The 21200-nt window shown below is 45.8% G+C and overlaps 1 protein-coding gene across 2 annotated transcripts in view; it reads right to left on the bottom strand.

Annotated features, from left to right (window-relative positions):
• Positions 1-3304: 3304 nt before the first annotated feature.
• The window catches only part of NEURL1 (neuralized E3 ubiquitin protein ligase 1), a 142847-nt gene continuing 124951 nt past the window's right edge, over positions 3305-21200 (bottom strand). For both annotated transcript variants that reach the window (XM_036385801.2, XM_036385803.2), the window contains 3 exons: positions 20176-20856; positions 7058-7204; positions 3305-6255 (listed from right to left, as the gene is read on the bottom strand). In XM_036385801.2, the coding sequence (XP_036241694.1) occupies positions 6014-6255; positions 7058-7204; positions 20176-20856 (1070 nt within the window). In that variant the 3' untranslated portion in view covers positions 3305-6013. The remainder of the gene's footprint in view (positions 6256-7057; positions 7205-20175; positions 20857-21200) is intronic.

Below are 21200 nucleotides of genomic sequence, written 5' to 3'. Positions count from 1 at the left end.
CTGACCTGGGTGCTGCAGCCCAGCCAGGATGCTCCCCCCTCCCTGTGTGCAGGACCCTGGGAGGTTGTGAGGGACTGCCAGAATTTGAGAAGTGTTTTCTCAGAGAAATTACAAGTTCTTGCAATATGAACCTCTAATGTTTTCAAAGACTCAGGCAGAAAGGACTTGCTAAACAAACTGTACCCGTCATCTCCCAGTTCATTGATTGCTTGGACCAAAGGTGGTGCTAAATCTGATCTTTGTCTGTAATATTTATATTTTGTTTGACTTTTTTTTTTAAGTGTTTGATAAAACAGATGCAGTGTCCTTCTTACATGAGAAATTTAGTCCCAGCTTGGGACATAGCAAAACTCCCTGGACCTTCAGGGCCCAGGATTGTTGCCTGTTACCATTTGAGCAGGCTTGCAGTGTTTGGGGGGAGGTGGGAAAAGGGTACTCTATCTTCAAATGCTTGCAGACTGTAAGAATTGACTTGTGATTTGTTTGTTTGTTTGTTGGTATTTTGTTTACAATGCCTCTTATGCCCTAAGGAAAAATAAATTTTTGACCTTTTTAATTGTGATCCAGTTGGTTTGTTTTGTTGGGGTTTTTCTTCTCATTTTTTCAGTACTGTTTTGATTCCACTTGAATTCCACTGAATTTATCTTTCCCAAAATAACTTAATTTGTGTGTTCATGCAATTGCAAATTTCATCTTAGGCTAAATGGATACAGGACCTTGTCTTGTTCTCTGGCCAGAGTTGTTAGTGTATGCTGTATTTTTGTATTTTTTCTATTCCACAAACTTTATGGAGAAGTCATTTGAGCCCTCAAATGTGAAGAACTTTAGTCTGTGTTGAGCAAGTTCTTAAGGTTCACAGTACTCAAGGAAGGATGCTTTTTGGAGAAGGATAGGTTCAAAATAAGAAGAAAAGCATACTTTTACAAAAGTGGTCCTTGGGTTCTGTGATTAGAGTTGCTCTGCAAGGTGGGATGAGCCCTGTGTGCAGTCTGTAGAGCAGGTGGTGCTTGAACATGGGATGCTGAGGTCAGATCCTGCAAGGTTTCTTGGCACTGCTGACTCCTCTTACCTGTCTCTGAAGGTTGGAGGCCCAGATAGCTCAGCAAGTAGAAGGTCATTGCTGTGCAAAGCAGCAGATGGGTAAAACTGAAGTTTCTGGTAATGGATCCCCTCTCCTTATGCAGGGACATCTCTTGGGGATGCCAAAGGCAGTGGATTAGGGGATATATTGGGTAAGGAGGTTTTAACAAAGGATGTAATATAGAGAGATAACATGGTTGTTTTTTAGCTCTTCCCAGTTCCCAGCCTGACTGTAGATGTGTGCTGGCATGTAGGTGCCCAAGGAGTCCTGTTGGGGCACCCCAGCTCTCTGAAGGATGCCAGGAATTGAATTTGATACAGCACACAGTCCTGGACACAAACGTAATGCCAAGTGTGACTGGAAACTGTGCCCTCTCTTCCCTTTGTGTGAGTGAGCCAATTAGCTTGAAAGGGTTTTTTTTGGGCTGATGCAATTTGTTTACTAATGTATCCCCTTGTACACTGTAATTCACTGTTAATACTCACCTCTTGCCCCTTTTTCTCGGAGAACCACTACCAGAATTGTGCTGCACTCAAGACTGAATTTTTCTGGTCCTACTTTAGTGTATTTGCAGTGTTTGTTAGAATCGATCTCGGCAGGAGCGGCGGCTGAGCTCCGGGCCGGGCGCCGGGCACCAGGTGGCGATGCTGGACCAGCGCTGCAGCTCCTGCACCACTCGGAGCATCCTCCCTCTCATCTTCCTCCGCCTCCTTCTCGCCCGCCGCGGGCTGTGCCGCAGCCGAGCAGCCCTGTCTGAAGCAGCGGCATGGGCTGCGGTACCCTGGCTGGGGAAGGTCAGTTCTGCACCACGGCTGGTCTTGGTGGAGAATCCTTGGATGTGGGGAGGGAGGGCGGGCAGGGCAGGGTGACTCCAGCGATGCTCAGCAGATGAGAATGCAAAGCTCACTGGGGCTGTTGCACATGGCAGCTGCATGAGGGGCTGCACAGGCTGAGGCTGGCAGAGGGAAACCTGGCAGATGTGCCATGGTACCTCTTGCTGGTGCCAAGGAAGGAGGAGATCTGAGTTTGGCCCAGAGCATTTGCACTTCACTTATCCTAATCTGTGGCAGTGCTTGGGCTCAGCACGTCCAGCAAGTCAGTGCTGCCAGGTCCTAGGGCTTTCTGTGCTGTGCAACCCTGTCCCTTGCTCCTGAGGGAATGAGGAGGCTTTCCAGACCCACTAGAGGTCATGCTGTCCCCGGGAAAGCAGGAGCTGGAACAGCTCTTGGAGGGCAGCACACAGCTGTGCAGACTTGCCTTGTCCCAGCAGCTGGGATCTCCTCAGGCTGGTGCTGGAGAAAGCTGGGTTGGCACTTTACCCAGCCTGGAATGTTTCAGGCTACTGAGGAACTGTTAGAGTAGAATGGTTTCAACTGGAGAGGCTGAGGACACCACTCCTGGGCTGTCCCAGTCCCTTGGCAGATGGAACACCCCCACTGAGGGAGAAGATGCCACCTCAAATACGTCCCATGACAAGAGTGTGATCCAGATAATCTCATCTACTGAATAGCTAAACAAAAAGATGAGGAGAAAAAGCTCACGTTTGTTGTATTGTAGGTGTGCTCCTGAGCAGACACCTGCAGCAGAGGATTGGGTTTTGAGGGAACTGGCATGATCTCTGGAGAATCCAAATTCCCTTTGGGCCCTTGTGTCCCTTGCTATGTACCCAGGAAGCATCTGCACCTTACCTCAGCATCTTGCTTGGCCAGACCACAGATTGTCAGTGGGCCTTCTCAGCATGTTGCCTAATTCAGGGCTGGGATGATGCTCTGCCTCATCTTCAGCCACCCCACCTGCCCCCTCCTAGGCTGAGCAGCATGTCCTGGCTTTCCTCACAGCACAAGTTCTTTGGTGGAGGGTGCTTTTTTGTGGTTACAGAAGAGACTGTAATCAAGGCAGTGAGAGTAAAGAAGCTGTGACTTCTCTCTAGGGAGGGCAGGAAGAGGCTCAGGAGTGTGGGGCCTAAGCTTTCAGGAATGATGTTAGCTCTTGCTTTTACTTCTGTGCCTTCCTGTATTCCTTATGTGTGTGTGGTGTCCACCAAGGGGATATTGATACCCACCTCCCAATGCCCTCCCATCCTCCAGAACTAAAGGAAAGTCTGAGATCTCTAAGCAAGAGGCTCTCATGCCACCCTTCCTTTTACCTCAGCCTCACACTGTGCTGGCCATTGTGTTTTGCTGCTTTCATGAAGTTGGAAATCTTCAGCCACTCATGCTGCTGTAGGATATCTAAATCAACTTTATTCACGATCACAGTTATCCAATTATTCACAATGAGTTTTTCTTGTCTTTAAACAGAACACAAAACATCTTAAAGTAAAGCAATGAAATGCAGATGACACAACACAGAGGTACATGGGAACCTACACCAATCAAACAAAACAAAAGATTAGGATTTTTGTTATTTTTACTGGTTTTGCTGGTTTTTTTTTTCCTCCCTAGAGAGAGCCTTTTTCTCTTCCCTGCTTACAGCTGGAGGGGTAAGCCAGCCTGTGCAGGGGTAGGACTGAATCCCAATTTTTGAACTCAGATGCCGGGGAAGTTTTCAGCTTCTCTTAACTCCTAGAGTTTGGTCCACAGTAAAACAAACACAGTTAATATATTAAAACACTCTCAGTTCAAAAGGCGAAAAGGGAATTTACACCACTGCACTGGTACCCATGGATGGAATTTCTCGAAAAATAAAATTTACCGCTTGGCTTTCCCTGCATGGAGTGGGACTGGTCCCACTGGTGTGGTGAAGGCTCGGGAGGCTGCTTATTGCACATTTCCCCACATCCACTATTTCATCAACACCTTCTTACCCCTTGGCTTCTCCCTTTTTGAAATCTTTGCACTGGAGTTTGTGTAACTACTGAAAAAAGCTCCCTGTGTGTGCTGGTCACAGTTGGAGTGGCTGTGTGCCTGAGGACCAGCCATGCTCCTTGCAGGGCTGCTCTGACTCCCCCCAGGTTGTGCCAACCAGCCTCCTCCTGCCCCTCAGTGAGGCCATCTGGGCATGGGAGCCATAAGCTCTGGAGCTTTTGACAGCTGGGACAAGGCTGGGTTGGGGCTGTACATCAGAGGTATGCCAGGAAATAACACAAATCCCTGTCACCCAGAGTGTCAGCATTCAAGTCAGTGCTGCCTGCAGGGCAGGCCGGGGGAGCTGCAGGCCCCTGGGTAGGCCGCAGTGATGGTGGCACCTTCAGAGAAAGGTTCTACAATGTGCTCCCCAGTGAGTACTCTCTTTTTGCATCTCCTTGAGAGACAGAGCAAGGATCTGTTCTCCAGGTGTTTTTAGGATCAGCCTCTCCCAGTGTGGATGATGCAAACCCACCTGCTGCTGGGGGTTGGGGGGAACCATCATGTCCCCTGCAGCAAGTGCATGCGTGCATAAAATAATGTTATCCCTTCACCACACTGTTCCCCCCTGTCCCATCAATGGCCAAATGCTCGGGTGCAAGGAAAAGTTCAGCAAGGAGGGTGTGACTCCATGGCCTTCCCTGGTCTGGCCAGGTGGGTGATGTGGGGGCAAACTCCACTGCCATGGCACCCTAGCCCTGACCCCCCTCAGGACCCAGACACAATCCCTCCCTCCCCTGCAGCCCAGGAAGGAGCAGGATGGGTTGAGAAGGGAGGCAGACAGCTCCTGCTGCTGCCAAGCCACACAGCCCAGCCCCAAGGGCCAGCAGCCCTGGGTCACACCTGTGGCCATGGCAGAGCAGCAGATGTTTGCATGGGAACCGTGGGGGTCACCAGTGTCCCTGCCGAGCACAGCTGGGTTCCTGACTCAGGCAGGAGAGAAGGAGATTTGTTTAAATAAGCCAAAGCAAACCAAACCCCTCAAGTTATTTTTTTCTCATTCCTTACTTCCTAACACATAAGGACAGCCGTGTCCTGCCGGTGTGGCTGTGAAGAGCTGAGTACCACCTGGCTGGTTTTGTCTTAAAGCACAGTGATAAAGTTACCAGTAAAGGTAACCCACAGACATGTGGGTTTATACATTCTTCCCCCGTGAGGCTGGGGTTTTTCCTCACAAGTGCTGTCTGGATGGCAGGGGGAGAAAGGTGAGGGAGTTATGTCTCCCTCTCCCACAGGCCCATGGGAGAAGAGATGCTGCTGAATCCCTCATGCTGCGTGGAGACCACACACAGGCTGGTGGTGGTGGGGTTTGGGAGCCACTCCTCATGTGACAGGGTGGTCACAGGAGGTGGCTGATGCTGCTGGGAAGGAGCAGAGCTGTTGCCAGTGTTTGTTGCCAAAACCACCATGAAAGCCTCTGTCAGAGAATGGCAATGGAGGAGGAGTTGGGGACAGCCCTCAGGGGGCTGCCATGGATCTGCTCTTCTGTCTGCAGATATGGGGTGGGTGTTGCTTCACAAGTCTTGGGTTCTTTTCTGCACTGGCCCCAGCCTCTCTGCTGTGAGTGTACTCACTGCTCCTCCCTCGCTGGGTCAATTCTTGCCTTGCTCCATCCTTTCTAAGGAGCCTCCTCTGGTCAGGCTGGTTGTACACAGAAACACATTGCTCAGTTCTTCTCTTCTGCTAAGTTGTCTCTGCATGTGGGGTGCCTCTAGAAGGAGATGTGTAGCACTGAACCTTTTACCACTTGCTGTCTATGTTAAAGAATGGAGACTCCACTCTGCTGTGCATGGTGTAGAAAGGGATGATTGCACCAGCTGGCATTTTTTGAGATAAAGTTTAAAATCCACAAGGGAGAGTAGTCCATTGCAACTTCCCTGACACTGGAGTTCAGCCCCAGGGCTTGCTTGGGGGCTAGAAGAGCAGCATCTAAGCTTGTCTCATCTGTTGTCCATGGAAGAGGAGGTCAGGATGGTGGTGGTTGATGAGTTTTGAATCTCCTGGGTGATGAATAAAGACCAAGGCCTGTGTTGTCTCACAGCCTCCTCCCCACATGCCCAGTCCCCACCAGGCATCTGCTGCTGTTTTAAGTGCTGCGGTATGTTTTGATGATATCTTTGATGGCCCGTCTGCAAATGGGGCAGCAGGCATTGGCCATCTTCTTGAGCTTCAGCCCACATGAATAGCAGAGACACATGTGTCCACAGGAGTAAATGACTGTGTCTACCACGTTCTCATAGCAGATGGTGCATTCATCTACCCAGGGCCCTGAGACGGACGGGGAGATGGGTGACTCAGGCAAGCTGCTTGGAGAGTTGGGACCTGTGCCTGCAACACAAAAAAAACCATGGTCACTCCTCTTGCTGACATCCCAAGGTAATTTCTGACCTGCACCCATAGAGGGAGGAGCCAGCAGAAATGCATGCTCCCGGACCAGGGTTCCTTCCTGTGACCTGCTGTCCTACTCGCCAAGTCCTGGTTTACATGCCAAGGCTCAAGGCAACAACAAGCAGGAAGGCAACATCTACTGGGGTCTGCTGCTCATGAAGAGCAAGCCAAGAGATAGCTGTTCCTATGCAACAAGGATTTGGTAAGTTACATATCCCACCATCAATGCCTTGGGATTGTGCAGGTGTCTGGAGTTTTAAAAGTGCTGCAGAACAGCCTACACTTTTTTACTGCACGTGCATGTATCTAAATAGCTGTACTTCATTGGCACTTTAGAAATAGCAATACTGTGTTTTACTGAAGGAGTGTGGAGGGAGAAAGGGGAGGCATAGGCAGACCTTTAGCTCCAGTCCAAGCTAGTGTAAGATGTGTCAGTGCCACATAGCTCTCCAGAAGGAGCTCTGCGTCACGGGCCATGCGTGCAGCAGAAAATCCTCTGCTTCCCTTGGGACTTTTCACGATGAAAAGAGTGAGAGAAATATTGCTGTCTAGGCATCCAAGCAGCTTCCACATAAAACAGACTGAAAATAGCCCTTGCAGAGGCTCTCCCTTCCTCCCCAGGGAAGCTGATGGGATAATAATAATCTGTTGATTATTGTGGTTTTAGAGCCCTTCTGGGAGACAAGTGTGAGACTGTGAAGGGAGGCAAAGGGAAGGCAGCAGGGGACCCCACCATTCTTACCACTGATAGAGCTGCAGAGGGGGCCAGAGCCACACGTAGACAGTAAGGGGCCAGAGACACCACTGCAGAGGACGGTGGGGGAGTTGGGTGTTGACGAGGGCGAGCTCGGTGCCGACAGTCCCAGCCGCTCCGCTAAGGTGGTGGAACCTGCGCCATGAGAGAGCAAATCTGTGGTTACTTTTAAAAACTGAGGCTGACAAGGCACTTGGCGGTACATGGCAGGGGTTGCAGCTCTCAGTGCTTGTCAGAATTGGTCTCATCAGCATGAAATCTAGGGAGGAGATAAAAGAATCCTCATATGCCTTCATTTTAATGGTAGCAGCTGGTCCTGAAGAGACATCAAACTCCTACAAGCCCCGAAATTGGCTGGAGCTCCCTCAGCTACCATAACCCTTTGTTTCGGCCCTTAAATGTGTCTCAAATAATTTAGTGCAGTTGCTTCCCATGTGGTTTCATGCTCATATGTGCCCCCAATACTAGAGCCAGCCACAGGCTTGTAGCAGTAGAGGACACAGCCTGCAGAAGAGTGGGCTGGACTCCAGCACAAGAACACGTCTCTTTGTCAAAAAGTTGTGCAAAACTGCACAACTCCAGGCTTCAATAAATTCATGCAAAGTCACTCAAGGACTTTCCAGAAACAAACATGAGGGTCTGGCAATCAGGAAACCTTAGCTCACTGCTCTGTCTCATTCTTGGGTGGCTTCTGTCAGAGGTAGGGGTAAGTCACCAAAATGCATTTGGATCTAGGATGAACAAGGACACCTCTCCATCATTCAGGAATGTTTTCTTCACTTGCATGTCTGGATGTGATAGCTAAAGAGTGCAAAGCTTCTTCAAGTCTCTTTTAGATATCCCCAGCTCCATTACTTCCTGCTCCCACTGCCCACCATCAGTATTAATGTGCTCTCTGCCAGAGAAGCCAGCTCTGTCCCACAGCCTGTCTGGCACCCTCCTTCCATCTCAGTCTCTTTCTTCTGCTGTTGTAACAACACATATCTTAAAGCCCCTTCCAGAAGGGAAAAAAAACTGGAATGCTTAAAACTCTACCTTCTGCAAAGGTTTTGTAGGGGACTTTCATTGCTGCCAATGTAGCCTGGTCTTTGCTAAGCCAGTGGTGAGACAGCAGCACGCATGTGCTTGAACTAAGGGGATGGTTTCCTGGTGGTAAGAACCAGCTTGCCTTAGGTTTTAAGTTTCTAGTTCCCCAGCTGAGAAGAAAACCAGGGTAACTCGAAATCAGAACTAAAATGCTCAGACTTCTTCATGTTACCATATAAGGAGCCAGAGGCACAGAGGGTTTGGATCCACAGTGTCCTCAATGAGTTGGAGGCTATTCTCCAGAGAAAAAGCAGCAGTGGGAGGTCAGGAAAACCCCATGTGCCAGAAACATCCTTCAGTTCCTCTTTGCAGGGAGGCTACTGACCAAACCTGGGAGACAGGGAGTGTCAGTTGTGGATTGTGAAAAACACCAAAAGCACAGATTCTCCTGCTCTTTTTAGCAGAACAAGACTGAGCAGTGAAAGTGGAACACAGGAACTGGGAAGGGGTCATGTTTGAGTCAAAATCTGTTTTGAGGACTGTGTATGAGAGAAGAAGCAATTAGCCTAAGCCATCAGTCCCTCAGTTTCACCCCTCTCCAAAAAAAGGAGCACTTTGCTTCCAGGCACAAGCTGAAGTTAAATTAGACTCTATAAAGGGCTCTGGAGCTCTCACACTTGAGATACTGTAAAGAGGTACCTCCACCACACAGATGGGAGCTGAGGCTGGAGTTCAGTTCAGTAAATAAGCCGAAGAGAATGATGCATCCTCTAATGACAGCTACTAGCAAGAGCCCTTCCCCTCCAGTCTGACAGATGACCAAAGCAGAAAACTTGCCCTGTGGTAACACACACTGAACACAGGCCCAGCAGGGCACAGGGTTCAGCTCATTCACTGCACACACAAATATGAACACTGAGCAGTTGAACAAGTTTTTCAAGTCTTCCCTCTCCTCCCTACAGTCTGGAGGCATTTCTTCCACTCAGCTGACACACAGCACATTGCCTTTCTAACACCAACCTGGTCATTTCATTAAAGGGAAAATAAAGGCTGTTAGGAGTGTTTCTCTTCCTGGACTAATGGGAGAATTTGGAGGTGCCCCAAGTATCACAGCATATGAGCTGATGAAGCATGCTGGCAGCAGGGCAAATGGCCTTTCCACAGTGAAGGGAGAGCTCAGCAGTGCAGGAACCATGGTTTTCTCTGGTTGTAGCTGGTCTGAGTCCCAAAATGGCCTTACCCAAGGGCCAGCAGACACCTTGCCAATTCTTCCTCCTAATACAAGGCGCAGCTCTTGACTTTTCTCCAGCATCAGTATAGAGCTTTGTTTAAAACAATCTGAGTTCCCTACCAGACAAGACACATTTCTCCCTTGGTGACAGAATAATCAACATAAGACATGTTACTCATGCTTTAATATATTGCTGGATGGTGTGCAGATATCATGACAAGGAGCATGGAATGAGATCATGAGCAGAGTGGAATGAGTGTGGCCAGCCTGGCTTAACTAAAACCAGATACATGAGCTCAAGGCCAAACATGCTCATTGTGTGCACAGAGCTCCCACCAAGAGCCAGCTTTCAAACCATGACTTTAAAAACTAAATAACTCCAAGTAAATAAACTTAAACATTATTTCTCTCTCTAAAGCCCCCAGATCAATTGTCTCTGCTGCTAATTTGTCTCATGTTTGATCTCAAACGCACTGGAATCACCTTTAAATAGATTTTGAATCAATTCCATTTGCTGTTTTATCTTTACAAAGTCCAATTATTAGCGAAGACCAATGCAGATTGATGCTTTGTCGACACTTCTGTCACTGCTGTGGGAGAGGTGCAAATAAATGAACCTCTCTGTCCACCACCAAAGGAGAGTATTATATTTTCAGAAGAGAGCTTTACCATGGAATGTACAGACAACATCATGCCAGGAAAGGCTGCCAGTATGCTAAAGGTTTGTCTTTCAAAATAGTCTGGAAATAGGATGAGAAATAAATGGTATGGTGTTCAATGTGATCAAATGCAAAATGCAGCACTTAAGCAGAGATAATCAGCTGCCTAAACAGAGAACAGGGAATTAGTCCATTCAATTTGAAATACAGACATCCTACAGAAAAAGGCCTGAAAATTGCTGGAGGTCAGCAAGATGATCATAAACCAAATACCATCCTGTTACAAAAAGGTTGAGCCAATCCAGGGTCATGCAAGGCTGATTTAGGAGGCTGGAGACACTGTCATGTCTTTGTCCCTGGAAATACTCAAAACTCAACTGGAAAAAGTCTTGTGCTACCTTGGAAGTTAACCCTGCTTTGAGCAGGAAGTTGGATTAGGCAATTCCAGGGGTCCCTTCTGACCTAAAATATTGTATGATTTTATGATTTTTATATAGCAAAATTTTTCACAGCCTGATGAATGAAGTAAAGAAACAATCTGTTCTTCATGAATGTTCTGGGTAAGACAAGAAATCATGGGTTCAGACTCCTAAGGTGCTAAGGTTGGACATTATGTAGATAGTGAAACACTGTAAAGCAATCAGACTTCCCAGAGAGACCATGGCATCTCCATCATTAGAGCTCTTTCAGGACAGGAAGGTGAAGTAAGTAGTCTCTTGGGATCCCATGCAGCATTTACAATTTTTATGAGAGTAGCTATCTGAATCCATAATTACCCTTTTATAAAACATCCTGTGACCAAAATACAGCAGCTGTGGCTGTCAGAGATGCTTTTGATTCTCTGTATCTATTGTGGTGAGGAGGGTGATTTCCCAGAACACTGCAATCCATTTTTCAGGGTATGTCCTGAGGCTGTCCCAACTTCCAAGCATCTCTCCTCATGGCAGCTGTTTGGGGAGAGCTGTACTGCTGGAGGACTTATAATGGTAAGAAGACCAGATACAGTTAATGCTCCCTAAAAATACAGTTTTCAATTAACTGTCCCCCTCAGTTATCTTATAAAAATATTGTTTCTACATACATTTCTATAACAATAATGCAGAACTAGTTGTCTGCACTCCAGAATCATCCTTTTTTTCCCCTCTTTGAACCCACCCCACCTAAACTTTGTTTTTCCTGGCTTACAGGATGCAGTCAGTGAATGTCCACTACTCTACAAGTCAGAGTTCACATAGTTTGATGATCTTCAAAATTTTTATGGGCTTTCTTTACCCATAATCGTCTTGACAACTATTCCAGAAGCTTAACTAAACATTGTTCCTAAAAGACAAATTACAGGAGCCTCCCTCCATAGTTTCTAGGGAAGAATAAAGTCTTATGCAACATAGGAACTTGCCCATATGCTGAGTTTCATGTTGAGCAAATTGACAGCCCCTTCTCTTTTATAACACATTTGCTGCATGAATAGGACAGATAATAGAGATAAGGTAACTATCAATAGCAATCACAGATTTTCAGTGTTGTTCCATCAATCCACAGGCCCCAGAACTTCCAGCACAGAGTGAAAAAGCTTAGTACAGCTGTTCAGGTCTGGCTGCAGCATGTCTAAGGGAGTTCAAGCCATCTCTGCACTTCTCATACATTTCAGTCTAGTGATCACTGGGTACCTGGCAGTCATAGATGTCTTGTATGATGGCATCACTTAGATGCCTTTTAAAACTCTCAACATGATTTCCTTTCGTTAGGAGACAGATTGTTTAAGCATATCAGCTAAAATGCTTACCCTGTCTCAAAAACTGTTCAATACCCTTTCTCATATTTAACATTCTCAGTGTATCAGGGCCATTTATTTTGTTATCTAAACAGGATCCAGGTTCTTTCAAAAATCTGGCACAAATGTGTGTTCTGAGCTCATGTGAACATCTCTCTTAGGAGGTCTGTCCTGTAATACATGAGCTGCTCCAGAGTGAGGGGGCTGTGACATTTCTGGCACTGGATATTGGACACCAGAGCATCCAGGTTCTCTTCAGATTTTCTGGCTTCCAGCCATGGCTTCAGGAGAGCTATTCTGTCCCCTAGCCCCACTCAGGTCTTGCCCAACAGGGCCTTCTGAATCCATTGTGCTAAAACAAAAGAACAAAGCACCTGTTGCTGCCTGGTTATGTGGTAGTTAAAGATAACGATAATGTTGGGGAAGGATGTGAGCACATCCATCATTTCTGAATGCTGTAAAATACATGCATTCACACATCCATTGGTTGTGTTCCCACGGTGATGGGAACAATACTGCCCTGGCCAGAAACCAGAGCTTCCTTCCCCTTGGGCTCAATGGTTTTTGGTCAACCATGCTCTCAGAGCCCAGCCTCTGTGCTGCAGCTCATCTCTGCCTCTCAGGTACATCAGTACCCGGTGACCCATGTCAGCTGCTGATCCATGGGCTTTTTTGCATTCAAACATTTCCTGAGGGACTTAAAAATTGTTCTGAATAGAACAATAACACATTTTGTCCTTCACAGGCCCATAAAAATATAGGGATTTTGCATTATGCTAAAGAAATGTCCAGAAATAGGTCAAAAAGCAGCCTGGCAGACTTTGCATGCAAAACCATAAGGTCTGTGTTTGCAGATGGGCGTCAGACAACCACTGTTTAAGGAAGTAAAAGTTAGATCCAAACCACATGGAGAACAACAGTTCAGACTTTCATGAGGAACAGAAAAGGAGTGTACTTTATGGCTTTACTGGAGCCTTGCTGTCTGCTGTGTCCAAAAGGGCAGCGGGGCACCAGCACATCCATTACCCTCCTGCAGTCACAGGCACACTCCAGCTAAGCAGGGGAAACAGGAAAGCTCCAAATGCCACAGAGGTTTTTGATTCAGCAGCTCTCACAGCCCAAACCCAGTGTGCTCCCTAGAAGCAAAGAGCACATAGCAAACTTACAGTGTATCTGTCTCAACCTGACAGGTGAAGTTCAGTGGTCACTCAGCACTTACATCCTGCAAAATCCTGAGGGCACGGAAACCATGCAATGAATGGCTGAACTGAAGTGAAAGAGTCATAGAGTTGGAGCTCCACCTCTCAACCTGAGAAATTCTAGAGCAACAAAGCACCCAGGCACATGCTTACATCAAGAAGAGGTGAAAAAAGAAGCCTGGATTAAGTAGCTGAAACCACAAAAAATGAGAGTTGGTGCTTTCATCTGTTAAGAAAAACAAATCAAGGGTATTTGGGAGACCACAGCAAAGATAGTTCTGTGAGCAAAGGGAAAATTGCTGCCTAACCCAGCACCTCCCAGCTCTGTGCTTTTCCAGAAGGGACAGGTATAAATAGGGTGGTAGATGCATACAGGAAAGAAATACTTTAACTTTTCTTGGCCAGCACTCTCTGGATTTCCATGGGCACTGCTGGATGCAAAGGGATCTGACAAAGAATCAAAGAAAGAGTTTAATCTGCTATGTGATTCTCACAGTAGCCAGAATAACAAATTCACACCAAGTAAGATCAAAGAATAGGCAGATTTTATCTGTCCTGACAAGTTGTAAGGCAAAGAGGCTGGTATGGATGTATATTTACTGTAGGAAGGCAAAGGTATTATGAGATAAGGGAAATCTACACCTCACTTACTATGAAAATCTCACTACAGCCAGTAATTGTTTCTTATATTAATGATGATAATAGTTCCTGCTCTTGTCAAGGACTATGTGCAGAGGACAGGACATTTGGGAGCCCTGTGGCTGCTGCTGGAGGAGGTGTGTTTGCTTTCCCCAGCCTTTACCTGGATACCAGCTCACACCTCAGAGCACAGGCTGATGTCACTGACCACCTGTCCAAGTGCAGGTTAATTATGTGTCATGTGTGATGGGATCTTCAGTGTGTGGTACAAAGGTGCCACAAGCAGGTATTAACACTGACATTGCTGGCACTGACCACAGGGAAGTCAAGCATTTGAGTGCATCCACCTCTCCAGTTTTCCAAGGCCCAAGTTATAACTTGTCCTCTCTCACACAGCAGCTTCCCTTTGTGCTAACTCTCCTTTGAAACAAAGAATATAAAACAAAAGGTGAATGGAGAGCTCTGTGCAGTGCTAGAATCAAGCCCAGCACTTAAGGATGCTGTATTATCTTTGTAGCTGTTCCAACTTACCATCAGTAATGTGTACTTCACTCAGAATGAAAGCAAACCATACATGATAGGAGTATTTATGATGAGGTATCAATTAATACAAGTGGATTGCCTTCCAGGAGGCACAGAATATTAACTCTCCTCCTTCCCCCAGTCTCTAACACCATAAACTACCCTGTACCCTGCAGTGCACAGGAATTCCAGGCTGTTAAATGACACACATGTGGGCCCATTAGATCCCAATCAGCTTAAATGAGGCCATTTTCCATACAAATCAAAACATGGAAGATGGAACTCTGGGGCATATCTAATTGAAAGTCTGTTAAAGGAAGAGATTCATTATGTGCATTTCTGTGCAACAATGTCTAGGCAGTTATCAGGCTTCTCTTATGCTGTGTTTAACTCAACAATTTCCATGTCACTGCAATGAAGCAAGGGGGAGAAGGATCAAAATTCCAAATGGATAATGTACTGACCCCCTCAGAGATCAGAGAGGGGGGGGTGTGATTTGCTACTGCCAAGAACTATCTTCCCTCAAGCAGGAGAGGCTTCTAAACTCAGAGTTGGAGGACTTCTGGATGCTTCTCACTTATGTGAGATACTTTTCTACAAACTCACCTACAGTCTGTGCCATGTGCAGTGTCTGTAACAGCTGCACATGCCAAATACCATTTAAATATTTTGTGTCCTCACTGCAGTAATTGTACATGCCAAGTAAGTATCTAAGTGCAACCAGAGAGGAGAAGCTTTTTGGAAGGGACAGAATCTCTGCCATTGGATGCTGGAGTCCTGTGACAGTCAAGGATCAACCACAGGATAAAAATCTCATTTACTCAGGACAAAAACTTGGAAAGATGAGGTAAGATGGGATCATCTCCCAAGAAGTCTTACAGATTTTTAGGAGGATCAGGCCAGACAACTGCCACAGCAGAGACAAGAAAGAAGAGAAGTCTCCCATGGGGACACATTGGAGACAGTAGTTGCAGGAACAGTATCAGCAAGATTAAGTGAGGGATTCTGGGACATGGAGAAAAAATACTGTTTAGAAGAGAGAGGGCAGATTCACTGTCCTGTGAATCATTAGTGGTCTGTGGTGAGCTGGTCACTCACCTGGGATAGAGCAAAAGTCAAGGAAAACCAGACAGGGCAGTGTGATGAACATCACTGAAGAAGACAAAGTAATTCCCTCTGGTAAACTATTGCTCTCTGACACTTAAGGAAGACACTACTCTGTTCATCCATGAAGTTTCAGGTCTTTTCAGTCAGCTCCAGGAAAAATGCTGTTTTAACAAAGGCAGCACTACCAGGACTGCTAAGTTTGACCACCAGTGAGAGTCGCAATGGGCATGGCTCCGAGTAAGCCTGCCTGTAACTGGGACTGGCTGCAGCTGGCAGTCCTTCAGACTGGCACCAAGGCCACTTTAGATCAAATTTCACTGTTGATTTAAAGAGCCCTTTGCCAGCAAATTGTGTCCCACAGTACCCTGCTGAGCTAATTTCCAATTTGGTTTGTTGCCCACTGGTGTTGACAGAAATCCCGAGGACACAGAGCCGGTTTTTCTGCAAGCCCCATGTCCCATGACCATTCTTCCTCATCGCCTCAGTTTTGAGCACATTGTCCAATTTCAATAAAGTCTTAAAGAAGGATGCAAACCTCAGCAACAACTGATATGTAAATATTTTTCAATGGGCAGCTAAGCAGGAGCCCCAGCTCATGTCCATGGTAAAGGAGGTGGGAAAGTGTCCCAGGTACTGCATTTATCCAGCATGGATGTGAATTCAGACCTGCCTACACCAAATGCTGGCTCTTGGGTTGTTTTTTTCATGCCTAGGACTGGCTCTTGGCCAGCATTAGGAGACATCCAGAAAGCTGCTATATTGTGCAGCTGTTCTGGTGGGGCTGGAGTTATTGAAGTGCATGGAAAGAAAGGACACAGATAAGTTGGCAACCTGGCTTCATTAGTGTGACTGTTGATAGAACATGTTATTTCATTGCTCAGAAGAAAGCTTCAATATTATTGGAAAGGATGAAATACACAAGGGAAACCAAAACCACAAAAAAAAAAAAAATTAAGCAAGTTGTTTTACTTGCTAGCAATTCAACTCTGAGACAAAAGAAAATAAAATAATATCCCCAACCATTTGGATCCTCAAACATTAAATATATAAACTTATTGCTGTGATAGCTTCTCCAAACATGAGTCATACATTTTGAAACCTTATGGGGTCAATCAATTTAACTTCATAAATGAATTACACCACCAAAACCTGACCAAAACCAGACCATTGTATCCAGACTGGCTCATTTCAAACTTTCAGAGCTGTCAATAAAACTGTGTGAGAGCTGAAATGCTTACCAGCAAAAGCTGAGAGCAGTAAATCAAATTTAATGGGCTGGTTTTGTTGACTATATAGGAATGATATCTGAAAAAACCAACCCAAGCCTCAGCTAATGAAATTCCTAAAGGATACACAAAGATTGTTTCATTTCTACATGCCTAATGATCTGGGTTTCTGTTTGGTTGTTTTTATGTGCATAATCCCCAGAATTACTAAATTAAGACCAGCACTTAACATATAAAATATTTAGTAGGGCTTCCCTAACAAAAAAGATCTATTGCCTCCCTCAATAGCTGGTTCCTACAGTTAATTACCTCATTTATGTTTAATTTAAATTTGTGTCCATTTCCCAGCAGCTTGATATTTTTTGTGCTATTATCTGCTACATGAAAGTGCCCTTCTCTTTCATTTATCTTTGCTCTATGTGGTCAAGTTGCCTTTTAAACTTATCTTTGAAACAAACTGACTTTCTTCTGCCTCCCCTACAGATGACTGTGGCCTCTCACTGCATTAAAGTGGGGCTTGAGTTTAATTTATTTTACTTTTACTGAGATGGCATGAAGGATAATAGTGTTTCCAACCTCATCTTTATTTTCAGCTGTTTTATTTCTCTTACAGCGAGAATACAGCCAGTATATGATGCCAGATTGATAAGAGGAAAACAGAAGTCAGAATTCTTTACTATCCAGCTATCCCCACACTGCCCTCCTCTCCTAGAGAGTCCTGTAAGATCACCAGCCTGGGTAGAGATGGTCACCCCTGATATTAGGAAATAAATGTTGTATCTTCAGCACTGTGGAATAACTGCAGTCAGCAAATGTCAGCTTCTATGGCAAAGTCACAGGCCAGCAGAGACCTGAGCTTGCTCCTGCTCTGCATCAGGACCAAATAAATAATGTCCAGTCATGAAATACAGTATTCAGTGATCAATACCTGGAGTCATCTTGTTCTCCAAGTCAAAAACAAACCTTCTCTAGGTGTAAGAGTGGCTGTTCATTCTCCAAACAAAACTGATAAGCTGGAGAAGAAGCAAACCCAGCAACTTTAATTTCATTTTATAGTCAGCTGTAGTGCTGATGTTCCTTTAACACTGTATAATGTCACTTTGGTTAATCTCATAATGGTGTGCCCCAGAAACAGAATGACATCTGCCATTTAGGATAGGTTTGGTACAATTATGCCTTTTGCAATAGTTGTGTCTTATTTCTTTCAAGGATATGTAACTTCACTTTTTCTATTTAAACTAGAAAAGATTACTATAAATGTCTTCTGCTGTGATATAAAGCTCAAATTACAAAAGACAGATCTCACAAAATTACTCTTGTTTGCATTCTGAAGATGGAGCATGTCATTAGAAAGATGAACACTTTACATTCTTCTTATGTTTTCTAATATTATAATGACACATATTATGGCAAGCACCATAATCTGTTCCACTGCAGTGCAAACAGTGCACATCACCTCCCTAATAAAACTGCAATAGTTAGAGTTGGGAGTTCATTATTTTCTTTGCCTTCTGTCAGGATATTGCTGATCCATGTAATTACTGCAGTTGCAGAGATGCAGTTGGGACAGCAACAGTGCTTTTCTCTGGGCAGTTGTACTACACTCATGTTGTACTGATACTGGAACTGCACTCCTCCCAGCATTGTTATACTGGAAATATAGCTATGAAAAGCTCTATTTGTATTTTAATGCCTGTTAAAAATTACAGGCAAGCTCCAATTCCAGAGTATTTAACTTGGAGATAACAGCTTGCTGCCCAAGCTGATGTGGATAAAGTTGTACACTCAGCAGGGTCCTACCCTTTCCTTGAGAGAGGCAAGGTCAGCAAGTCCAGCTCTGTTCACTTACATCTCACTAAGGAACAATAGCCCATTTTTAGGTTCTTTCCCAGTGACCAAAGCTAGAAAAGCCTGCCATGGTCACAAACACAAGAAGTGAGGGGTTTTCCAACTCTGCACATTTCATTTCATGCATACAAGTGTAGATTTATCTAAAACATGCACTGGGCATGTACTGGTTTGGGCTGAACTTGTGATCAAGCAGGGAGGACATTTGTAGGGCATGCACAGCAGGAGGTTTACACAGGAGGTCTGTGCTCATGCCCATGCTCTGTCAAATTCAGTATGAGGATGTGATTCTGTCCCTCTGGGGAGACACATCCTTGCTGGCCTGTTTCAGAGCTCATTGCAAACAGGCTCCTTGCTCTGTGCCAAACTGCCAGAATCAGTGATCTCATATGAAAGGAAGCGCTGGTTGATGATTTAGTTTTACCAGCAGCTCAATGACCTAAGTATGTTTTCCTTCTAACATACACAGGAGCATTGAATCTCCTGCTTTACTGAGCTCTGTTTGACTTCACCTACCATTATCACAATGACATGCTGGTGGAGAGCAGAGCAAACCATGGATTATGTACAGTACCCACATCAAATGTAATCAGGCTGAATTAGCAGGGATTGAGTCTCGGGCTCCTGGAAATAAATTGCAGCATTACATTTGTCTTCTGTGAGCCTTTAACAGCCACAAAACACTCACAGCAGAGGCCTGTGGTCAACTTCAAACAAATTATACAAGACATTTCATACTGTGTTTAAGGTGAACTGGACCCTGCAGACAGATGTGTGTGTGTTCACAATTTATCTTCCAATACTGTCTATAAACCATAAAAAAAGGAGGTGTTGGTTGGCTCTTGAATTTGAGGGAGAGGCAGATTGTTGGGGTTTTTGGTTTTTTTTTGCTGCTAGGTATGAGGAGGATTTGAAGCAAGATGGAATATAAGTATACTTAAAGTTATATAACAGTATAAACAGAAAGAAGCATTTTTTAATCTTCTTCATTTAGAGAGATACTGGGAATTACATCATGTTCTCAGAATCCATCTTTTACTGTCTGACACTGATACAACAGAACCATGATATGGTACAAATTAATGATTGAACACATCCTATACTTGGTCTAAAATACACACACAAGAAAGTATATTTGATCCTGAGAAATGTTATTTCAACACTTTTCTCTCCACACCTTCCAACTGTGACTTGCAGCTTCATTTCAATGAAGTATGTCAGCTAAAAGAGCTGAAAAAACAACAAAAATACCAAGAGGCCAGCTCTTCAGATGTCTCTCAACCTGTGTGAGCTACACTGCCTTTAAAAGGGCTGGAGGACAAGGAAACTTTTCTCCAATTGAGATGGTCAGTGCCATGCTCAGTGAACCACTGGGTTTCCTCTCTGCTTGCTGGCTTGCCTCTCACATGCAGCCTGGGAAAGCAAGGGCACCCCTCTTTTGGGAGTCCATCATCCCAGATATCTAACACACAGAGAAGGGCACCAGATCTCTTTTCTCCTGCTGGCTATGTCTTACATTATCTCAGCCCAAAGCACCTCTCCTCTGCCCTCCTTGCTTCTCTTAGGTCAGTGATGACTCATCTGTACTTTACTGGAGGTCCCTGAGGCTTAATTCATTATCTGAAAAGATCTTTGAGACCATCACATGAAGGGTGTTACAGAAGTGCAAGGAGGTTAAGTCTTGTAACTCAAACCCGTATGCTATGTTTGTGCCTTTGCATTTTTTTTTTCTTTTTATGAAAGACCTTCTTTGACATACAAACCAAAATTTGTACCTCATCCTAGAGCAGGAAGGGAGCCATTCACTCCCTCTCCCATGATGTACCCTCCTCCTTGCTTCCTTGTGCACAAGGTTTGGAAAAAGGGGGTCCAACATACCTAGCAATCGAATTTGCATGATGGCGCCGTGTAAAACGAAGAACATCCAGAGGGGCTGGGAACAGTCCGCGCACACCTGCATGCCAATGCTGGCCCCATTGTGGCTCAAGTGCAGCTCACCATCAGAATTCACCATAAATCCCAGGATGTCTCCGCTCTGGAGGGGCACCAGCACCCGGCAGATGGCCCAGAACTCCTTTCGGTCAACCAGGGATTCGGGGTTGTAGGGGAGGTCGCTGGGGCGCAGGGTGCCAGGGTCGCAGGACGTCACCCCGTAGGAGAGCGTCCCTGTGCGCACAGCGTTGGACTTGTTGATTTTGACGAAAATGGTTTCATTGATCCGAAGGGGTCTGCTGGTGAACACCAAAGTCCTCTCCTCCCGGGCATGCTCCAGGCGGGCCACGGTCTGGTCATCCAGGATTTTCACGTGGGGTCCCCGGAGGAGGTGGAAGCGGAGGTCGCTCTCCAGCTGGGACGGGAGCAGGTGGGAGTGCTGGGAGTTGAGGGAGTTCTGCGGGATGGGGCAGGTGGTGGCCGTCACGTGGAAGGCGTCCTCCTGCAGGTTGAGGTCACACAGGCTGACCGAGAGACGCGTGTCCTCCGTGTCCCGCCGCAGCGAGGGCCGGCGGATGGCCGTGAAGGAGCGGGGCCGCAGGCAGTCGGGAGGGATGATTTCACTGTCTGTGGAGGAAAGAAACCAAAAAAGGGGTCACTTTCAGAGAAAATAAAAATGTCCAGGAGCTTGAAAAAATATGGGTTTGCTCGATATGTTTAAAAGGGAGAATCCGAGACCTGCCGCCATTAAAAAATTTTCCCCTTTGCAATATAGGAGCAGAGTATCATAAAATGTACTTGCAATCAATTTCTGTTCTTGTACTTTCCCCACCAGCAACAACGTTTCCAGCTTCTGAGCAGGCAGACTCAAAATCAATGGCAAGAATTGCCCAAGGGAGGCTCTCCTTGGAGAGGGAAAGCAGAGGATAAATATCTGAAATGCACCCTCAACATACCAATCAATATCTATG

Source organism: Molothrus ater, chromosome 8 (assembly GCF_012460135.2).
Source record: "Molothrus ater isolate BHLD 08-10-18 breed brown headed cowbird chromosome 8, BPBGC_Mater_1.1, whole genome shotgun sequence".
Classification (NCBI taxonomy): Eukaryota; Metazoa; Chordata; class Aves; order Passeriformes; family Icteridae; genus Molothrus; species Molothrus ater.
This window is presented reverse-complemented; position numbering and strand designations above follow the sequence as displayed.